Source organism: Talpa europaea, assembly GCF_964194135.1.
Source record: "Talpa europaea genome assembly, chromosome: 9".
Lineage (NCBI taxonomy): Eukaryota > Metazoa > Chordata > Mammalia > Eulipotyphla > Talpidae > Talpa > Talpa europaea.
In genome coordinates this window covers 18,640,927-18,663,796 of record NC_140076.1, presented here as the reverse complement: position 1 = coordinate 18,663,796, position 22,870 = coordinate 18,640,927, and the positions used below count along the sequence as shown (strand labels likewise).

The window sequence follows — 22,870 nt, the reverse complement described above, 5'->3', positions numbered from 1 at the left end:
CTTTACTTAAAAATATATAATATTTTTAAAGAGGTTTATAAGCAGCAAAGTGGGCAAGTATCTTATTTCTGGCTTTGGTGCTTATGCAACACAACAGCTGTGTTACAGGTCTCTGAGGTAGTTTTCCAATGTGTAAAAATTGAGTAAATTGCTACTAAATTAATTTCATTAAGCTTAGTAAACCTAATATTAGCTCTTTCCCTCTGAGGCAACAATATTCCTGAAATTGAAAGCCAACACAAAGTCAATAACATGAAAGTCCCTAAAATTTTTTCATTGGTACATAAAGTTGTAGTTACAAAGACAGGCCTATCAATCTGATCACTCACTGGAGGCCAATGAAAGTAAGAGTGCATAAGGGGAAGGAACTAACATCATCGAAGGTGTTTGGATATTTACAGAGCCCTTACGAGGTCCAAATACTGAAATCTGTTAGTCCTCAAGTACCTTGATAATACTGCTCCTTTCCCCTTTTAGAGGGAAGGTTCATAAAGGAAGGAAAATAACATTTATTGTGACCTGTGCTAGATATTTTTCATATGCATTACTGCACCTGATATTTAAGTGACTTCTTTGGAGGAGAGCTAAGAAATGAAAGGCCTGATTCCAAAGTCGTTGCCTTGCAGCTCAAGGGACTTTGTTTCCTCAGGATCAGGGATCTTACAAAATTCCCTGAATCTCACCTAGCCCCTCCCAAACACACACACACACAAACACACACGCGCGCGCGCGCGCGCTCTCTCTCTCTCTCTCGCTGGGATTAGTAATTCACTTTCGAGTCTTTCAGTTTCATTTATACTAAAGATTTTAAAGGAGGAGGCCCACTAGCAAATAAAGCAAAACAAAATACACAACACCTTTATAAGTTTGCCTAGGGTTACAAGCATTCGTCCCTCTTCTCCCAGTCCAACCACTAGAGGGCCGGGCTATAGCAGCAGCTATAAACGGGGGCTCTGGAGTGATAACCCTGGTTTAGCCACTAACTGTGTGACCTTGGGTAAGTTACTTTACCTCTCTAAGCCTCAGTTTCCTTATTTGTAAAATAGGGATGACACCAGACAAAATCTCACATAAATTGCGCATATTAAGTAAAACAGGACGTGTACAGCAAGCAGACTAATGCCTGCGCCTAGGAACAGCTTAGCAAATTTAACAGTTCTTATTGCTAGAGACGACACACCACTGATGGTAAATCTAGCGACTGTGCTAGCACATTCTCTCTGAGTGCAGGCCTCGCTGGCAGGAGTTCCTTCAAAAACAGCAACAGGTCGTTCCTTTTCTCTAACGATACCGAGTCCAGAAGCGTGAAGCCCCGACCTACGTGTGGCCATGAGGTCTTGGCCCCGGTTTGCTACCACCACGAAGGCTGTCACTCTGAGCCCAACCGAACCGCCCCATTTCCGCCTCAGCTAAGGAAGTTCTCTCGGCCTTCGGCGGCCCAGGCGGCCTCGGGCCTGGCTGCCCCTGGTTACAGGGCTGCAGCTGGCTCGCCGGGCGTCCCCCTCATCCGAGGACCCGACCTGCGACGTGGGTAGCATTTCCCTGAGCCCCGGGGAGGCGCCGCATCCAGCCAGACGCGTGTGGGTCAAGCACACGCCGGGAGAGGGCCCCTCTGCTCCGCCGGGGCCTGCGGCCGGGAGCCCGGCCCCCGGCCCGTCCTGGCGCCGGCTGGAACGTCGGCCTCCTCACGGCCCCGGGAATATGTGGGCCCCGGCCCGAGGCCTCCACGTGGGGGCTTCCAGCGAGCCAAGGTGCTCCCGGAATCAGCCCCGAGGGCTGCTCCCCCGGCGGGCCCCAACTGGCCTGGGGGGCACTCCCGGCCTGGCTTCTCCCCCCAAACCTATTTGGAGGGGGCTCAGGCATCCTCCGCAAACCTGAGACAAGCGCTCGCCAGACCCTAAACCCCCCCAACACCGCTGTACTTCGAGTCTCGGATTGCCCGGTTTCCTTACTCACCCATCGCGGCTCCGCTCGCTCCTATTTGGCGGCGGCAGCGGCGGCTTCAGCGGCAGCTTCAGCAGACAATATGGCGGACCTGCAGGACGGCAGCCCCAAACGGACAAACAACCTCACGTTCAATCCGGGAAGAAACGCGCTCTCAGCCCCTCTGCTTAGTTTACACGGAGGATCGCGCTTAAAGAGAACGCAGCTATTAAAGGCAGGGAATAGGGATGAAATTTGGAAGGAGTGGGTGGAGAGAGACTGGGATGGGGGGATAGCTACTAAAGAAAGTTGTGTGGGTGGAAGTTCTCAGCTTTTTCATATTTTTATTTTTTATTTTTTTTAAGATTTATTTATTTGTACATAAAAGAACTGGGGTACAGGCCAGGGTTTTTGGAGGGGTGAGAGGATTCACCAGAGACAGTGGGGAACAGAGCAGGCAGATCAACAAAAATACGCTGCTGAGGGGAGCAGTGGACCAGACAGGAGAGGTCTGCTGGGCCATGTGAATCACCTCCCTGGTTGGGGATAGAACTTGTGCCTGACGTGGCTGTGGTGAGCTTCATAGGTTGCATCTTAACCCCTTGCGCCACCAGGGAGGCCCCAGCTTTTTCAATTTCTTGTAGTGAGGTCTCTTCCCTGAGAAGCTTTTTCTTCAGAACCCTATCCCTACCTTTAGGTTAAGCCATACAGAGAGCCAGAGCTGAATATGAATAAGGAGGCTTCTGGAGAAGGGAAAAGAGAGATAAGACAAGGAAAAAGTGAAGAGTAATTGGGAGGTAAGTAGAAGAATGAATCCCGAGTTGTGCTTTATAGTGGACCTTTATATTTCCTTTATCCTCACAGCGAGCTCCCTGAGGGCAGGGGTAGGTTCTGCGTTGTTCATCACTGCAGCTTGTGGCCCCTGTGGACTGTGTTTGGCACAAAGTTATGTGCTCTATAAATGATTGCTGAATGAATAAACAAATGAATGAACAGGCCTCTGAGTTACAGAGCAAGGAATGTGATCTCCCTTTTTTGGAGATGAATTTGAGGTCCTAAGTATTCATGTGGCATTTGAATTGTGGAATTTATGCCTGGTACGCATTAGACCTCCCTCTTTGCATCATAACATCCAGTCCTCAACACAGAGAAGCCTATGTCTTTGTCATTAGTCCCAGGAGGGGTCTGTCTTTTGGAAGCTGAACAAATTGCCAACTCTAGTTGTGTGCCTGGTCCGTTAAGGAAAACAACTCAAAAAGCCAACTCTGAAACCATTCTTTCAGGAAAGGGAGCACTGTCTCTCTTCCTACTTGAGCCTCTACTCAGGGTCAGAACTCTTCATTCTGTCCCAGCCTATGTCAAAAGATCCTCGCTGATCTTTTGTCTCCAGGCTCTCTTGCACCCACTATCTCCTTAATAGCAGCACCTCATCAGGGCACCCCTCTGCTTAGCAATTTCCTACTGTCTGCCCTTAGGTTATGCCCAGACATTTCAGTCTTCCTCACAAGCTGGCCCTTACTGGCTTCTGGAGCGACTCCCCACCCAGCAACCGATGCTCCATCCATATTTGGGAAACTCCCTTCCTCTATGACATGAACTCATGTTAACACCCAATTCAGCACTCACCTCCTCAAAAAAGCCTCTTTCTAGAGCTATCCTCTCTCTGCAATCCAGAGCCCTGGACACGTTTTCCTCAGCACTTAGTACCCTAATTTGCTCAGAAGGTGTGGCTCACTCTCCTGGTTGTGTATTGAAGGGGCATTATCTTCCTCTTTTTTGTCTCAGTCCCAGTGCCTAGCACAATTCCTGCCTCAACAGTCACCAAAGTATTCCTTGCAGTGTCTGTCTCCCGTCCATCACAGTAGACTTATCTGTATGGTTTTTTTTTTTTAAAGATTGATTTATTTATGCATACAAGAGCTGGGGTACAGGCCAGAGATGCAGGGGGTGAGAGGATTCACCAGAGACAGAATGGGGAACAGAACAGGCAGACTGACTGAAACACACTGCTGAGGGGAGCAGCGGGTGAGACAGGTGGGGTCTGCCTCACCATGTAGGTTGCTCTCTGGCCGGCCAGGGATTGAACTCTTGCTGCAGAGGCTGTAGATTGCTTCATAGTGTGGTGCTTAACCCCTTGCATCACCAGGGAGGCTCTTATCCATGTGTTTTGTGGCCAACATGGGCTCAAGGAAAGAACTGAGGAACTAGGGGTGACTTGATGAGAGGCTAAGACTTTATCCCAGCCCCTGGAGCCCCTCATCCTTGCCCACAGGAGCCAGGTGACCCTCCAATCCCCTTTGTGTCTACTCTAGCATTTAGCCTTTTTCATATAACCTCCCTAGCTTAGGGCCATTTGTCTTCCCAGATCCAGCTCCAGCAAACCTTTCCAGCTCCAGCCCATCTAGCCACACCTTCCTTAATCCTTCATGCTGTGGAAACCACATTCTCTTACGCTCCCCCCACACACCAGGATGTTCCAAATCTGTTAGTGCACAGGTCCTTTCTTTTACTTGAAATGCCTTTCCCCCTTCTTGTCCATTTAGGAAATAGCTGATAGAAGTCTGGCTGTTCGTCTTCCAGAAGTCCAGAGAACATCCTCTCCCCTGTGCTACTGTGTACCTTGTCACTGTTATACCATTGCAGGGTAGTATGACTTGTTTGCTTCTGTCCTGGCACTCTCATCATCTACCAGAGCACTTGGCACAATGCAGGGCTCAGTGTCTGCATGCTGAGAGAATCAGGACATCACATTCTGCCAGGATAGTAGTGTCAACCTTCAAGGGGTTGCTTGTTTTTGCTCAGCTCTACCACTTCCTAGCTGTGTTACCTTGGGCAAGTCACATAAGCTCTCTGAGCTCCCAGCTATCACCATTACCCTGGTGCTTTCTCTCCTCCTCTCCACTGGAGAAGAGAGCCTACAGGGACCCTGAAAGCCACACATGGGACTTCCCAGTGCAGAATCCCACACCGCACCTCTGTTCTCTGTCAGGAGAGAAGGAAAAGAAATACAGGACACAAGCTTATTGGGAGTATAAAAATAGGACTTTTTTCCTCATAATCACATCAATTACAAAGAAAGAAACAGTATGTAACAAAAATACAAACTCTGGTGGATTTTTTTTGTCAGTTTTTTGTTTTTGTTTTGCCCCTTACCGATCCCGCCCCAACAGCCCTTCCCAGAGAGACCCTGGCCGAAGCCTGGATGCTGTCCCTGGGGTCGCCCTGGGGACTCAGGAGAAGCGGTGGTCCAGATCCCGCTGGGGGCTGGCAGAGTACGAGTAGGCCTTGCCCAACACCAGGCGATCCCGCAGCAGCTTGAAGAAGGCGTAGTAGTTGCTGAAGAGGATGAGTGCCAGTGAGATAGTCTGGTGCCACTTTTCTGAGGACATTAAGGAATATAGCTGGTAGACGATGACAGCGCCCTCTAGCAGCAGCAGAATGTTAAGGATCCGCAGGGGTTTGCTGAAAAAGAACTGTCCAGGAAAGAAGAGGCAAGGACTAGAAGGGTATGCTCCAGAAACCTGCCTCTTAGGTGGGGACTCTGGGGGGAGGAGGCAATGAAAGGGACAAGCTTAGGGCCCCCTGCAGACTTGAGGAAGACAGATTTTGTAGGAATGGGCATGTACTTTGCAGCCTATTTTTGTTTATAGTGTTCTTAACCATACTGCTTCCCACATAAGTCATTTAAGATCTTGTTCCACATCTATCTCCTCCAAATAGTAGGAGGTCTTGCTTGCGGTCCCAAACTTTTTCTGGTCTAAAATCAATACCCCTCATATGTGATCCTTCTAGGTATTGCCATGCCTCAACAAATTAGAATCTTTTGACACTGGTCCAGAAAGTTATGAACCCTCCACTCTGAGTCGCCTACAACTTCATTATGTGGCATCCTCAGCTAGGCCAGAAGCTTCCAGGGACCATGGCAACTCTTCATCCTTACCTGGTGTTAACAGGGCAAGGCAGAGTGTAGGGAATCAAGAAAAATCTTCTGAAGAGTTCAAGAATGATCAGTATTTAGGTGCCTAAAATTCCTGGCTAACGAAATGAGAAAAATGGGAAATGGGAGGCTAAGAGAACAAGATGCTAGACTCAGCTCTGCACCCAACAGGCTGCAGGACCTTGGACAATGCCTTTTCCCTTCTAGGCTTAAGGTTGCTCATATCATTTTCTCAAACTCTGTTCCTTAGAACCCCAGGTTCTGAAGGGTACTTTTGGGGGGGGATGGCAGGCATGAGTGAGAAGTGAAAGGAGTTCCAAACCTTTCCTAAACAGAGCAGTGCCACAAGGTCTTATATACTGGATTTTGTGGCTGCAACTGAAAAAGGATTTTGATAGTACAATAAACTAGGACACTAGCCTAGATGATTTTGAGCAGCCCTTTCCATAGTACTAAGTCCCCAGTTTCCCAGAGTAAGGCACCCTCAAACCAGTTAAAATCTTTAAGTCGGTTTCAGTATCTAAAAGTGTGGCCAGCCCTGGCACTTCTCTCATGCAAGGCTCCGGTGAGGTCTGCCTGAGAAGTGCTCACCACAGTGCCTGGCACACAATGGGGAATGAGGATAGTTATTATTTTCCCCACTAAGAATTCCTTTTATTGTATCATCTTTCCTGGCTCCACCCAATGTTTTGAAAGACCTGTTACCAGCGAGCTGCAGCTATGACGTGATGACTGACTCAGCTGTCTTTGTGCTGCATGTAGGCTGTCTTCCTTTGGATTTGGGAAATACTAAAGATAACCTTCTCTGGCTATGACATCACCTTGCTACCCCGAGATTCTCCTGCCCTGCCTTTTAGATAAGACCCCATCCCTCCTTCCCAGGGGAGGAGACTCACGTGGAACCGGAAGTGGGAGACATCCGAGGGGATGGCCACATTGTAGTGACCCACTGCTTTGTAGACGTTCTTGCTGTGTTTCACCAGCACACCCTGCGGCCACATGCATTCTTCAGTCCACCTGGAGGCACAGCCCAACAGTGCCCTTTACCCCGAGTTCACCCACAAAAGGGGGTACCAGATTGGGCGTGGGGTGACCACCAGAACTCTACTTCTACATCTATCTCTTAGACATAGTGACTTTCCTTTTATGGATCTCAATTGCCTCCTCTGCAAAATGGGGTAAGAGTCATGAGAAATTCACTATGCGGAGTTAAAAGGTCTAGGGTTGATGCTGTGTGAGAAGTAGTTATGTACCTTTTTCCTCTTTAGGTGCATTTTATTCATGTATCCTTCAACTGTCCAACACATGGATCTGGCCTGGCCAAAGGACTTGTGTGGTCTTCTAGGACTCCCATACTAGTTCCAGTTTCTCCAGCACCCATCACTGGGTCATGTCTCTACTTAAGTTGCTCCCTACAAGTGGAATGTCACTCCTAATGCCTTTCTCTTCTGCCAAGCTCCCTATCATCTTTCAAACCTCAGCATCCTCCAAGAAGCCTTTCTCACACTCCCCACAGAGTTCAGCTCAGCATCCTTTAACTGCTACCTGAATTTTCTGCCACTGGTCCACTTTCCCTAGTGTTTTGTCATATATTTACATCCCTGAATAGTCTGCAGCCCTTCAGTCTGTCTGAGTCATCTCTGTGAACTCAAGGCATGCCATGAGGCCTCGCACAAAGAGGTCCCAGTGACCAGTGAATGAGATTGTGGGATAGTGGGATCAGTAAGCTTTCTTCCAGTGCTCAACAAGATCTCCCAGGAATGCCAAAAGACCCTGGGCCAGAGGATTAAGAATCAGTATCTGCAAGAAGCTTCATCTCATGCTGCCCTGTTGATTCATTCATTGAAAAAAAAGTCATGGCGTTTACACACAACACAGATGAGCCTCACAGACAAAATGCTGAGTGTGAGAAGTTAGACACAGAGTATTTACTATATTATTCCATTTATATGAAGTTCTAGAGTAGGTAAAACTAAATTATGGTGAAAGGAAATGGAACTTGGGTTGTTTTGGGGGGGAAAGAGGGTAGGGAAGAGTCATTGGGAAGGGTCCTGAAGATATTTTCTGAGGAACTGGAAATGTTCTCAAAGAATGCACATTTTGAGATTTGTGCATTTCACTATGTATAAACTGTACCTTAAAAAAAAGACGGGGGTTGGGCCTCCCTGGTAGCACAGCAGTTGAGCGTTGGGTTGAGAAGCTGCCCACAGCCTCTGCAATGCAGGTTCGATCCCCGGCTGCTCCCCGGCCACAGGAGGAGGGTCCCGCATGGCGCGCAGACCTCTCCTGCCGCCCGCTGCTCCCCTCAGCAGTGTACTTCGGTCCTTCTGCCTGCTCTGCTCCCCGCTCTGGCTCTGGTGAATTCTCTCACCCTCCCGCGCTTCTGACTGTACCAGTGCTTGTATAAATAAATAAATAAATCTTAAAAAAAAAAAAAAAAAAAAAGATGGGGGCCTCCCTGGTGGCACAGGCAGTTGAGCGCAGCACTGTGAAGCTGTCCGCAGCCTCTGCTGTGCCAGTTCGATCACCGCTGGTCGTGGAGCAACCCACATGGTGGGGCAGACCCCTCCTGTCTCGCCCATTGCTCCTCTCAGCAGTGTATTTCAGTCATTCTGCCTGTTCTGTTCCCTGCTCTGTCTCTGGTGAATCCTCTCACCCTCCCACACATCTGGCCTGTAGCCCAGTTCTTGTACAGATAAAATAAATCTTAAAAAAAGAAAAATTAGAAAAAAAAAAAAAAAAGACCAAAAATTTGCCATGGACCAAACATAAGCCAGGTAGTCTGCCAGGGGTAAGGAGACATTTGAATGCCTGACAGGCAAGGACCCTGACTTCCAGGGGCGGTGGTCCTGGAGTGACAGCAAGTAACTAAGCAAACACAGCAGAAAGCACTGTGTGTGGTGTTACAGGTTTCGGGAGCACAGGGACAGGACACTGAACCCATCCTGTGTGGTCAGGATGAAGCAAAGTGCTGAAGGATGTTCATCGGGAAGAGAAAGACAGAAAGGGCATTCCAGGCAAAACAGGCATCATAGCCAAAAGCCTAGATACAAAAGTACAGAATCTGAGGATCTGAAGAGGTCTGGTCTGAGCAGGGTATGAGTGGAGGCGTGGCATGGTAAGAAATGAAGCAGAAAAGGCTGGAGAGGCCTGCTCATCAGATGGGAAGTCCTGTGCAGGAGCCTGGAGCTTACACCTGCAGACCATGGTGAGCCATGGCCAGGTTCATCCTCTTGTTCAACTATGTTCTGTTCGACTACCTCTCCTCAGAGCCTGAGGCTAAGCTGTGTCCTATTTTTGGCTAATTGGCAATGCCCAGCCCCTTTCCTGGACCACGTGGACAGAGTTTGAGAAGGATCCTGACTAGCACAAAGGGCCAACACCAGGAGGCTTGGCATCTGTAGCCTCCCTCTGAATCTTGTTCCTTGAAGGGCCTATCTACTAACCTGTCCTGGGGCCTCCTCTCTGCCAGGCCTTGTGCTGGGCCCAAGACTCAGACGTGATTCAGAGATGGTCCCAGTCTTGAGGAGCTTCCAGTCTAATGGGGTAATACAGGTGTGAAAATTAGTATAATCTGGGTGGGAAGTACTGTGATGAAGGGCTGTAGAAATGCTAGGCACCCAAGAAGGATCAGCCAGGTGAGGGGAGGACAGCCTCAGGGCTAGCCTGAGCAGGGCGATATCTGCCTCTGCTCTGGGCACGGTGCCATCCTGCAGCTGGGCCTCTTTTGCGGCACTCATCCTGTGTCCATTGCTATTTCCCCCCACCAGACTGTGAACTCCTCAAGGATCTCGTCTCAGCCATTTCCTCCGGTGGCTCTCCTTCCCTGGCCAGGGTTCACCATCAGTTAACATCACACCAGATCCTATCACCCGCTGAGGTTTTTAAGGCATACTCTAGAATGGGTCCCTCCACTGTTCAAAACTCTCTTCTGCCTACAGGTCAAAGTCCAAACTCCTTTGCCCAAAACATAGGGCCAGGCCTGGTATGGATTAGGTAGACGCAAATGTCTGCTTAAAGAGGTGACCTAATGATCAAACAGATGAGTGAGCAGCTGAGAGAAGTGAAGCAATGACTGGTCAAATTCAGTCAATAAGCGAATAAACAGTAGTCAGTGAAGGAGAAAGTCAATGAGCTGATGAATTTACCACCTGCCCCCAGTACACTGTAAATAACCCAAGGACAGAAAACATGGCCTTCTTGGGCACTGCTATGCCCCACTCTGGCCACAAGGCCTGGCACATGAGACATGCTCAGTCATTACTTGCTGGCTGAATGAATTAGTTGATGAGTGACTCCAGACACTGACCGGAAGGGCTGGGGCTGGGCAGAGAAGGGTGGGGCAACTCACGGGTGTTGCAGCACATTGGAGCACAGCGCTGGGTCCACCTTCTGCCAGCAGCCCAGGTGGGCAGCGGCCTTGTGCAGCAGGTCACAGTAGCTGGCAGGCAGCAGGTGCTGCATGAGGATCACTGAGGTGCTGATGGACACCAGCAGGAAGAGCTCGCAGGACCAGCGCTTGTCATAGTAATGTGTGTTCTAGGAGCAGCGGGAGGTGGGTGAGGCCTGGGACACCCGTAAGGTCTCCCTCTCTCCCTTCCCTAATTCTCTCTGCCTTAGACATCAGGACAGCCCTGGAGAGACCTCAGGTGGTGTGAAACCAAGGATCAACAAAGACCTCACAACTTCTTAATCATGGACAGAGACCCTCCACCCACTACTCGGTTTTTACAAAGAAAAACTGCTCCCAGTGCTCACCATTCTGAGACAGAGGAGAGGTTCTGGGGTCTAACAAACATGGGTTGAAATCGTGGCCTTGAGGCTGATTAACTATGTGGCCTTGGGCAAGTCATTTCACTTCCTCTGTGTTCTGGGTTATAAACCACTTGAGAGGTGGTAGGAGGAGTAAATACTCATGAAAACTATAGCATGTTGTAGGTATTCCACAGACATAAGTCCTCTCAACCTCAAATCATTCAGAGCTGTCCATTCTTACAGAAATGTTACAAGTCAACTGTCAGCTAGGGTAGCTTCTCAGAAGGCTATACAAGCTAGAGAGAACACAGACTTTTGGGGGTCTCTCAGATCTGGATGAGTCCTGGCTTTCCTATTTAACGAGAAAGCAGGACATGGTGCAGGCCTGTATCCAAAGAGCCACAATGAATACAAGTCACTGCTTTTTGTTATCAAGTGTCGTGAACAATGGCCTGTCTCCTTCATTGGCTGGGGGACCTTGGGCAGGTCACTTCCTTTCAATCAGCCTTGTTCTATCCACTCTAAAATGGAGACAGTAGCCACTTTAGCTCTTAAGAGAACAGATGGGCATCTCATCACAAACAGTGGAGTTATTTATGCAAGCAGGAGGGTTTATGGGGGGCAGGCAGGAAGGCAAGGCCCCAGGCAGGCCATTTCCCCTCCTGGGTTGGGCTACGCACCTTGACAAACCAGACGGGCACAAAGGCCACATAATAGGCACTCAGCATGGAGCTGACCAGCACCTCCTTCATACGCCAGTTGAAGTCCATCTTGAGGAACTCTACCTCGCTGCGGATAAGGCTGGGTGACAGGCAACAGGCATGGGTGGGCATGGCCTCTGGGCCATACAGCTGCCGTGTATGCTGCTTCCAGGTCTCCCGCAGTGTCAGCAGGTAGTCCCGGCTCCGTGCCAGGCCACTGACTGCCTCCCGGGGCCCCATGGAGGCCATGTGGCTGAAGAGGTTTGTCTTGCGGAAATCACAGTTCAGCTGCAGGAACGGAATGTACATCCCAAACCTGCTGGGGAAGACAGTGGTGAGGGCAGGCCTGCTCATGGGCCTGGCTCCCAACCCTCAACCACTGAGGGAATCTTCTTTCCTGCCTGGGGCTTAGCTCTCCTGGCCGCTCAAAGAGGAGAATTTACCCAGCTTTCTACCAGTGATGAGTCATTCGACACACATATTGGCATTAGTGCATCATGAATGTTGGGCCGAGCACTGGGGATACAGCAGGAAGCAGGTGCTGACTAACATAGTAACAGCTCACACTGGCACAGCCTATGATCTGAACACTACACTAAGTGCTTTACCTGTGTTCTCTTCTTCCATTCTCCTAAAATCATTATTATTAGGGTTATTTTGTACCCTTTTCAGCTGAGAAGCTGTGGCTCAGAGAGTTAAAGGTTATACAATAAAGGAAGTTAATAGAGCTGTGATTCAAACTCACAACTGTCTGATGCCAAAAATCAAGCAGATACTCAACAAGTACTATGAACAATTAATTAAAAATGTACTCAGTGAGGAACTCCCTGGTGGCCCAGGGGTTATAGTTTTAGAACTATGAAGCTATCACCAGCCACTGCAGCACGAGTTCCTTCCGTGGCCAGGGAGCTACCCACATGATGCAGCAGACCTCTCCTGCCTTGCCCGCTGCTCCCCTCAGCAGTGTATTTCAGTATATCTGCCTGTTCTACTCCTCACTCTGTCTCTGGTGAATCCTCTCACACACACAACCCCCGACTCCTGCACCGCTGGTCTACACTCCAATTCTTGTAAGCATAAAAAAAAAATTAAAATCTTAAAAAAAAATGTACTCAGGGCCTCCCTGGTGGCACAGCGGTTGAGCGCTGGGCTGTGAAGCTGCCCGCAGCCTCTGCAGCGCCAGTTCCATCCCCGGCTACCAGCGAGGGTCCCACATGGCTCACAGACCTCTCCTGCTGCCCACGGCTCCCCTCAGCAGTGTAAAAAAAAAAAAAAAAAAAAAAAGTACTCAGTGATACAAAAGAGGTGTATAAATTGTTAGGGATGCCTATGTTAGAGGCAGCTCTTTAGTTCATAGAAAGCAGTTTGGGAACAAATATTTATTTTGTGCTGTGTACCAGGCCCTTGAACCTTACCAGTCCCTCAGGGCTAGAGTTAATTCATCAAAGGGTGTGTTGAGTATGTAGCTGGTACTGTTTAAGGAGCAAACTAGATACACCCATAGCCCAGAAGAGTAGGTAATTACAGAAAGTGGGTGGATGCTGACCACAGTACTTGTAAGGTCCATGGTATATGTCCTTTACAGACATTCCTTTTTTTTACTTAGCTCAGGGCCTCACAATATCCCCAGATCCAGAAGGGTCCTTGGGCTGCCCTCCAGGTATAAGGGCTTTGAAAATGCTAAATTTTCTTATCAACAGTAATTTTTTCTTTTTTTAATTTATTTATACAAGAACTGGGGTACAGGCCAGAGGTGCAGGAGGGTGAGAGAATTCACCAGAGATAGAGCGGGGAGCAGAACAGGCAGACTGAATGAAATACACTGCTGACGGGAGCAGTGGGCAAGGCAGCTGACCCGAAGGCCATGTGGGTCAGCTCTCTGGTTGGCCAGGAATCAAACCCGCACTGCAGAGACTGCGGACAGCTTCACAGCACGGCGCTCAACCGGCTGCGCCATCAGGGAGGCCCCAGCAGTAATTTTTTCTTTTCCTATTTTCTGAGGTTCCAAGAAGGGATACATGAGTCCTTGGGCAAGTAACAGCTACTTTGGGTATCTACTTTCTGATCTATAAAATGACGATGCTCCTTACATAAACCACATCCAGAGCACATTTTCCATAAAAATATAAAATAGGGATACTACTATTCTCCCAGGGTAAGGTTAAGTAAGATAAATTAGAGAACTCTGGCTAAGAACATAATCTTTTGGGCCTCCCCAATGGCACAGTGGTTGAGCACTGGCTTGCAAAGATGCCCGCAGCCTCTACAGCACCGGTTCGATCCCCGGCTGCTCCCCGGCCACAGGAGGAGGGTCCTGCGTGGCGCGCAGACCTCTCCTGCCGCCCGCTGCTCCCCTCCTGCCGCCCGCTGCTCCCTTCAGCAGTGTACTTCGGTCCTTCTGCCTGCTCTGCTCCCTGCTCTGGCTCTGGTGAATTCTCTCACCCTCCTGCACTTCTGACTGTATCCAGTGCTTGTATAAATAAATAAATAAATAAATCTTTAAAAAAAAAAAAAAAAAAAAAGAACATCATCTTTTGGGTCAAATAGGCCAGGATGAAAATCTCTACTCTGTTACTTACTAGTGCTTTGATTTGGGACCAATTATATAAACTCTTTGAGCCTCAGTTTCCTTAACTTGCCTTATGCTCTGTAGCTTGCACTGATTCTCTACATTCAGACAAGCATAATGTAAGTGTGTTCATAGTCTTTCCTAATCCTTGCAACAACCCCCAGCATGGTGCCTGGCCCAGAGCAGAAGATCAATACATCCTGCTTAGAAAAGAAAGAGGCCAGTGATTCCTGTGGGACAGGAAAGAAGACTGAAATGGATTTCCAAAACATATTTCAGGATACCTTGTGGTACTGAGGGGAAGGGGCACTTATATGAACATACATACAATTCAGACTCAAAGTTGAGAGTTCATACTTAAGAATCTCCCTGGTTTTGCCTCTAGGAAGGAACACAGATAGGCCTCGTGATCCACTCAATTATTTGGTGACAGCAAGTGACATGACTTTTGACGGGTCGGAAGTTAGAAATAATAAAAAAAAAGAAATTAGAAACAGCTTCACATGAACGATGGCAAGTTTCCTCTCATCCTTGCCATCCAAGATGTGACAGTAAAATGCAGAAAACAAATCTGTATCAGCAAAAAAGGAATGAGGGTGCGGGTTATCAAGACACAAGTGATTTTGACAATCTAGAAAGTACATGACAGATGACAGATGAGGAAGGAAATCATCCTCTAATGCACTGCTGTCCATGAGAGTCACATATGTAATTTTCAATTTTCTAGTAGAGAGATAAATTTCATTTTAATACTTAATTTCTTTTACCCCAATATGTGCAAAATATTATCATTTCAACATGCAATCTGTTTATTAATGAGATGCTTTACTTACTTTCTCTTTTTTTAGTACTGTCTTCAGAATCCAATATATATTTTACATTTACAGCAAATCTCAATTCAGACTAGCCTATTTCAAATGTTCAATGACAACAGGAAGCTAGACACTACTAAATTGGATGGTGTAGGTCTAGAAGATGCCTCAAGGTTGTACTGGGGGTAGGAGCTTATCTGCCTGAGTGACCCAAAAGAGACTCCTGCTTGAAGTGGCCACATTTGTTAGAAAGCAGAAGTGCAAAGCAGGGCTGAACAGCATTAAACAAAGATTTTTTTTATTTACTTGTAAGAGTCAGTTCCTTTAATTTCCTACATACCTCACACAACCCACCCTGAAGGCTTCTTCTCCAAAGAATTGTCTAAATTATAGAGAACTGGGCCTCCCTGGTGGCCCAGCGGTTGAGCGCTGGGTTGCAAAGCTGCCCGCAGCCTCTGCAGCGCTGGTTCGATTCCCAGCTGCTCCCCGGCCACTGGAGGAGGGTCCCACATGGCGCGCAGACCTCTCCTGCCGCCCGCTGCTCCCCTCAGCAGTGTACTTTGGTCCTTCTGCCTGCTCTGCTCCCAGCTCTGGCTCTGGTGAATTCTCTCACCCTCCCGTGCTTCTGACTGTACCCCAGTGCTTGTATAAATAAATAAATAACTCTTTTTAAAAAAAGATTAAAATAAATAAATAAATTATAGAGAACTGAGGCTTCTAGTAGGGGATCCTTGTGTTAACACCTTTCTGGCCTGTGGCGTCCCACAGCCTGACAACTAGCCCTTTACTCACTCAATCTAAAGCAAAGTCTGCAGACAGTGTGCCCTGGCCAAATTCTTAGAACTCCCAGCCAAACTCCCCACTCACGTCTACAGTGACAGAGAGAGAGAAAAATGCATTTCAAGCTACTCAGTCCTTCATTCTTGAAGATAAACAGGCAACCAAAGAAACCAATTATCTTTTAAAAAACTAGGAATATGAGACAGAAAAGTTATCTAAGTGGAAAGACAAAATTTAGGGAACATAAGACATTTTTTAAACAAGCACAGAATGCCAGGAGAATAGAACAATCAGAAGAAAGAAAGAGACCTTAGGAATGAAAAATATGATTGTTAAAAAAAAATCTCAGTAAAAAAGCTGGAAGATGCAAATTGAAAAATCTCCTTAAAGGCAAAATAAAGAGAGAGAGAGAGCAGGAAATCAAAGAGAGAAGAGATGGGTAGAGAAAGAAAGAATAATGGGGGAGAGATGAAAAATCCGAGGGAAAATGTTAGAGAAAATATAAGAGACTAATCTATGATATCTACCATCTGATGAACAGAAGTACCAGAAAGAACAGAAAAAGTGGAAGGGAAGCTATAAAAAAAAAAGAGAGAGAGAAGAAACTTCCCTGAGCTGAAGAAATACCCAAATCTTTTAATAAGTCCTGATAAGATGAATAACAAAAGTTCTACAGCAGATACATTGTTGTGAAATTTCAAATAATCAAAAGATAATAAAATATTCCAAAACTTCCATAAAGGAAAAAACCAAAGTCATTGGAATCAAATTGGCTTCAGACTTCTCATTAGAAAGGCCAGATGTTATAGACCATGGAACAGTATCTTCAAAATTCTAAGAATATGAATTTGAACTTGGAAATCTACATTCAAGTGAACTATCAATCAAGTAAGAGAGAATAAAGACATTTTTAGACATGCAAAGACTCAGAATGTATATTCTTCCCATGTATCCATTGTTAAAGAAATTACCTGATAATGCACTCCAGCCAAATAAGGAAGAAAACCAAGAAAGAGGAAGACATGGGATCCAGGAAACAGTGGATCCAACCCAGGAGGGCAGCGAAGGGAAGTCCCAGGCTGAAAGCTGCACAGCAGACCTAAAGGGCACCCGCTCCAGACTGGAGCAGGAGGATGGAGGGCTCCAGGAGGGATGTCTTTGGGGGGGAAAATGGACTCCAGGCCAGGTAGCATGATTGAGAGGCTGGATAAACTTGAGGATATGTTGAAGGCCCATCATTCTTTTGTCAACAAGAAAAAAGAAAGGCAATTAGAAATGCTAAGAAAAATAAAAAGCTGTATCAGAAAGTTACAATCTAAATATGAAGCAAACTAAAAAGTGACATGATTTTAAGCCAATGACAGAAATGTAAGAAAAGAGAAACCATTTGATGTTTATACTAGAAACTCTTTTTTTAAGAAGTCCAAGATTAAAACGCAGTAACTATAGAGAAGGAATGTCATCAACGCACACTACAAGGGTCTCCAGTGAATGATATTTTCATACTCATAATACTATCAAGGCTACTAATTGGTTTTTAATTTCTAGAATTTACCTTACGCAAAGAAAGGAAGACTTACATGTGGTTAAATAGGAGAATGTGAATATCAAGCTTGACAATATAAAAGTGTAGCTGCCAGGAAGTAAGAGGAGAAAGAGGGGACAAAAACGGATGGGTAGGGTTCCTAATATGCTCATCTTAAAAGGAATTAAGATGCTGACTATGTTCATGACAGAAAAATATAGCATACTCATATCACTAAAATAAAAATAACAGAAAACTGAAAATAGTAACAATTATCAAATATTGGGAACAGCATGAATGGAAGGATCAGCTATATCTTCACCATCACTGCACAAAATCAATGTGCACACAAGGCATATGCACATTGCATGTGTGATGCTAGCACACATGCAAAACATTTACTTCCAAATTATACAGGAGATCAGAAATATTGGTGGTTACCCCTTGGAAGAAAAACTGGGGAGCTAGGAATAAAAGTCAAGGGGGGGGGGTTATTCATTCTTTTGCACCTTTAGAATTTTAACTATGTAAAAGAAATAAAGGTACAACGATATTGGAAAGATGGTAGTAACTTGGGGCCTCCCCGGTGGCGCAGCGGTTGAGCGCTGGGTTGGGAAGCTGCACGCGGCCTCTGCGGCGCCGGTTCGATCGATCCCCGGCTGCTCCCCGGCCACCGGAGGAGGATCCCACATGGTGCGCAGACCTCTCCTGCCGCCCGCTGCTCCCCTCAGCAGTGTACTTCAGTCCTTCTGCCTGCTCTGCTCCCCGCTCTGGCTCTGGTGAGTTCTCTCACCCTCCCGCGCTTCTGACTGTGCCCAGTGCATGTATAAACAAAACAAACAAATATAATAAATAAATAAATAAAAACATGCCTCTATAAAAAAAAAAAAAAAAAAAAAAAAAAAAAAAAAGATGGTAGTAACTTGAAAATCACTTAAAACAGTTAGAGTGTTTTTAAGAATTAGCACTTAAAAACCTGGAAGGTGGGGGTGGAGGCTGTTTTTTATCATTAGCCTATTGGCACTACTGGACTTAATTTTGATGATGTATTTAAACAATGTTAAAGTTTTTAACTAATTGACAAAAAACAAAGCAAAATATGAACATTTGGGTAATGTCTATACCTAGAGAGACTTACTAGAGCGTAGCCAGAAATTAAAGCTACTGTTGACAGTTTTAACCAGTAAACCCTCTGAGGGCCATCTGCTACATATTCCATCTATCAGAAAATAGAGCCATACCTTTTGGCTCAGTAATTCTATGAATCTGTTGTATAGGGATATTGGATAAGTGTGCAAAGATGTGTGCAAAAAAAGTGTTCCCTCCTCATAGTTTCGAATAGAGAAAAGCTAAAAACAACCCAAAAGTCTACTAGTAGAAGACAAATAAGACAAATTGTTTAAAAAGATCTATAAATAAATCTAAAAAAGAAAAAGGTCTACACAATGAGACCGTTAAAAAAACTGGTCAGACCCATAATAAATGTATTGCCGTGGAAACATCCAAGTTATATGAGTATATACGTGATGTAAAAAATGTAGTAAGTTGTACATCACAAAGAATATAATCCCACCTTTGTCTTAAAAAAGTATGTGTGTAAACTTGCACAGAAAAGAGTTTGGAAGGATATACTGTCAATATAGTTTTCCAAGGACTGAGATTTTGTGGAACTTTCATTTTCTATATTAAAATCTTCTGTAAAGTTTAATGTTTTAATATCACACATGTCACTTTTAGAAATAAAAAGAAGGTACAATTGAAGCAAATGTGACTGGGCTCCTCCCATGATAGCACCCTTTTGGTCATGCGGGGCAGAGAGAGGAATGTCCAGCTTTGAAGCTTCCCTGCAAACAGGGTCGGCCTGGCCTGAGGACGTTCAATAGCCAGAAAGCCCAGAGGTTGGGAAATAACTGTCAATGCCCAGGCAGCCAGGAGCCTGCCCCAGGAGCAGCCAGAGTGGACACCTTGCAAAAGCCCTCCCCAAATCTATGCCAGAAAAAGGGCAGTCCTGGGCTCTTTCCTCAATAGTCTGGGTTCTGGTGAGACAGAGCGAGAGGAGATGGACAGAGTAAATGAGCAAAACAGACAAAAAGACAGACATACACACATGCATGTGTAGACACACACACACAAACACACATGTTTTTCATGCACACACACAGGTGCTCACAAGCCCAGGGGAGGCACCAAGAGATGACATAAACAATGAAATTCACAAAAAGACAGGGAAAACCAGACAAAGAGGAAAGGAAGCGAGAAGGAGACAAAGTCCATGCATCCCCTCGGGATGTTCCTGTGGGAATACACTCAGGTCTGAGTCCCATTTTGACCTCCCCGTCGCTGGTACCCTGCGTAAACTGTGCCCTCTCAGTTTCTGCTCCTGAAAAAGACCAATCATCCTGCCCTCTCTGTCAGACAGTGAGAGAGACTGTTGCTGCCCTGCCTATGAGTCTTCCAAGTATGGGGGCTGAGGACCCAGCCACACTCAGGTCAAAGGTTAAGAGCAGGTACTAGGCAGTGAGGGGTGAAGTGAGGGGTACTCACGGATAGCAGAGGAACAGGAGGTTCAGGAAGGAGTAGGTCCTGAAGAGGTGGATGAGGGAGCGGCACAGACTCCAGCCTGTTGCCGTGAGAACGGTGAAGCGGGTGAGGAACAGCAGGATGGAGCGAAAGAGGGAGACCTTTCCCCTCTGAGAAGCCTGGGTCAGGGCGAGATAGGACGGGATGGAATCTTGGATGGAGATCACGGGGGCTGTGCCCAAATCCCACCCAGCATGGCCTGTGATCCCACCCAGGGAAATGTGGGGCAGCAGGCTGGGCAGAACTGGCAAGGTGAATCCTTCTCTTTGACACCCAGAAAATTCTAAGAGTCAATGGGAAGTATGTAATGTTCTTCAACCAAGTCCAAAGGGAACCCCAAGGAAATGCCTCAGGGTGGAAGGGCATATGTCCTTGGCATCCCCAGGGGATAGAGAAACCCCAAAGTCCCCAGACAGCCTCTAGGACCCAATCACCTCCTTCACGATGGACCCAATGAAGCGGCGGCCCAGAACAATGGTGGTCACCATCAGCAAGTTGAAGTCGATCAGGTGGAAATTCTGTCAGGGGGCAGAGGCTAGGGGTCACATGGGCCCCCCGCCCATATACAGGCTTTTCTCATACCCACCTCCCCTGCCCAGTCCTTTCCATAGGGACTGTCCCCACTCTGACCTTCACAGGTCTTTAGCTGAGTCAGGCCAGGAAATTACCTAGAGGGGTAGAACAGGACCCAGAGGAGGGAGGTGGGACAGTCCCTGGAGATAAGAGAGTGGTGAGGGAGCCCTCTTGCTCTGACCACCCATGCACCTCTCCTGCACAGAGCTCTTTCCAGTCCCTGAAACATTCACATATAACTGTGGTTCATCTCCCCACAGGACTCAGACTGCTCCTGGAGGTAAAATCTGTGTCAGATTCATCTCGGCCACCTGTACAAGGTCTAGTGTGGTACTGCGCGTATTAGGAGTGAATGTTCAGGAATCATCAGTTTCCTGTTTCTTCTATAATACCCAGCACAGGGCTAAGTGTACAGGGTGGTGGGTAAGTCATGCTAAACTGATACCAGATGTGTGTTTGTCTGTCTGTCTGTCTGTCTCTTTCTCTCTCATACACACACACACACACACACACACACACACTCACTCTTACACAGCTGGTCCTAGCTGGGCACCTACCAGGGAGGTGTGGGAGGGTGGATGGGAGGGTGGATACCACCACACTGTCTTGTAGATGTTGACGTAGTGGACGAAGAGGGCTATGAGCTGGCAGAAGAAGAGCTGTAACTCAAAGAGAATGCTGGCTTGGACTGGCAGCTCAGGGATCTTGCAGTGCTGCAGGGGCACGACCGTCTGGGTGGCCAGTGGGGGGCTGGAGAGACCAGTTCCAGAACTGCTCCTAGGAGTGGGGAGGGAACAACATCAGGAGCTGACCCAAGAACCCTACCAAGGAGGACTTCTTGGGGGCAGAATCATGGTGCAGGAGTCCTGGCAATGATGGAGTCCTTTTACTTCCTTCTACTGCTGCCTGTCAGTCAAAGGCACCCACAAAGCCTTTTCCTATCCCTAATCGTATTCAGCCTTTCCAGCACTCTCCAGAAAGGAGAGTCTATCTTACAGATGAGGAAAAGAAGGATCAAAATGGGGCCTCCCTGGTGGCGCAGCGGCTGAGCGCTGGGCTGCAAAGCTGCCCGAAGCCTCTGCAGCGCCAGTTCGATCCCCGGCTGCCAGTGAGGGTCCCACATGGCGCGCAGACCTCTCCTGCCGCCCGCTGCTCCCCTCAGCAGTGCACTTCGGTCCTTCTGCCTGCTCTGCTCCCCGCTCTGGCTCTGGTGAATTCTCTCACCCTCCCGCGCTTCTGACTGTACCCAGTGCTTGTATAAATAAATAAATCTTAAAAAAAAAAAAAAAAAAGGATCAAAATGGAAAAACAACTTGTCTAATCCACCAGCATTATCAGGAGCAAAACTGTGGAATCCAGGTCTTGGGTTTATTACACTATATCCTATGGTGTCTGTCCAGGTGACTACCCTCTGGATTTTTTTCTGAGGCTCACTGACCTCTAAGATGGCATCTGTGGTATTACACTGTAGAGCCCAATCAAGGAGAACTTTGTCCACACTGCCCCTTGCCACTGCTCACTGTGGAGACAGCTCACAGTGAGGGGCAAGAGACAGAGAGGTGGTTTACCTGGTGCGGGAACGGACACTGGTGACTGATGCGCTGGAAGTGTGGCTCCCACCAGAGCCTCCTGAGGATCCTGGTTCACAGAGCGGATTGCGACAGTAGGATGTCCTATTGGGACCTCTTCGTCCTCCTGTGGGGCTCAACACAAGGTAGATCCTCAAGCCAGAGGACACACAATAGGATAATAGCAATGATACTGGCTACCAGTTATCTGGTGTCTCACTTGATCGATTAATCCTCAGAGACATCTGATCTAGCCCCTGCCCATCCCTTCAACTTCATCTTTCATTACCTGCCTCATCCCTAAGCTTCAGCAATCTGGTATTTCTCACCATGAGCAAGTAATCTCTTGCACTTGATGTTTCCTCTGTCGGAGAACTCTGCCATTTTTGAAGTAGCTGCCCCATCACTCTGTTCTACTTCTACTTTTTTTTTTTTAAATGAAAAAAGCACAACACATAATTTGAGAAATCTTGAGGCAATCATGGCATTGTTTAAATTTTTGAAATAGGTCCTCTTGGTAGGGCAGGGGTTAAAATTTCAACGCTATCAAACTATCAGTATCCACTGTGGCATGAGTTTGATCCCTGGCCAGGGAACTAACCAACATGGTGCAGCAGACCTCTCCTGTCTCACCTACTGCTCCCCTCAGCAGTGTATTTTGGCCCATCTGCTGTTCTGCTCCTCACTCTGTCTCTGGTGAATCCTCTCACCCCCCACACCTCTGGCCTACACTCCAGTTCTTGTATGCATAAATAAAACAAATCTTTAAAAATAAATTTTGAAATAAAATTTTACCTAAATTATTTATTTTTGTTTTTAAACAGTCCTGTTTATTTTCCCTCTTATTTCTACTTTTATTCACAACAATTTACTTGCTGAATTTATCTCATTTATTTGTTAACATATTTATAGTCTGTCTTTCCTGCTAGAATGGAAGATCAGTGTAACCAGTAACTGAATCTGTCCTTTTTAAACTGTTGGACCCCCATCTCAGTTTCCAGGATAAAGTGCCCCACACATATATGTTGATGAGTCAATGAACTGAGCAAAGTTTTCCACAGATTAGGTAACTGAGCTTACACTGTGTTACTGGTAGTTTGGGGGTCTGAGATCCAGCTAAACTGACATTCTGGTGTCTGGTGGTCAA

At 47.0% G+C, this 22,870-nt stretch overlaps 2 protein-coding genes across 2 annotated transcripts in view; both read right to left on the bottom strand.

The window, feature by feature from the left end:
- The window catches only part of KPNA6 (karyopherin subunit alpha 6), a gene marked incomplete at its 3' end in the record, with an annotated part of 41,739 nt that extends 39,679 nt beyond the window's left edge, over window positions 1-2,060 (bottom strand). The window contains exon 1 of the mRNA XM_084241877.1: window positions 1,957-2,060. Coding sequence (XP_084098003.1) covers window positions 1,957-1,960 — 4 coding nt within the window. The 5' untranslated portion in view covers window positions 1,961-2,060. The remainder of the gene's footprint in view (window positions 1-1,956) is intronic.
- Window positions 2,061-5,153: 3,093 nt separating this feature from the next.
- Window positions 5,154-20,070, bottom strand: TMEM39B (transmembrane protein 39B; the record flags this gene model as incomplete). The annotated part of the gene is made up of 6 exons (XM_084242159.1): window positions 5,154-5,396; window positions 6,757-6,877; window positions 10,212-10,399; window positions 11,296-11,632; window positions 19,547-19,701; window positions 20,017-20,070. The coding sequence occupies 6 exons, from the start codon at window positions 20,068-20,070 to the stop codon at window positions 5,154-5,156; spliced, it is 1,098 nt and encodes a 365-aa protein (XP_084098285.1).
- Window positions 20,071-22,870: the final 2,800 nt, after the last annotated feature.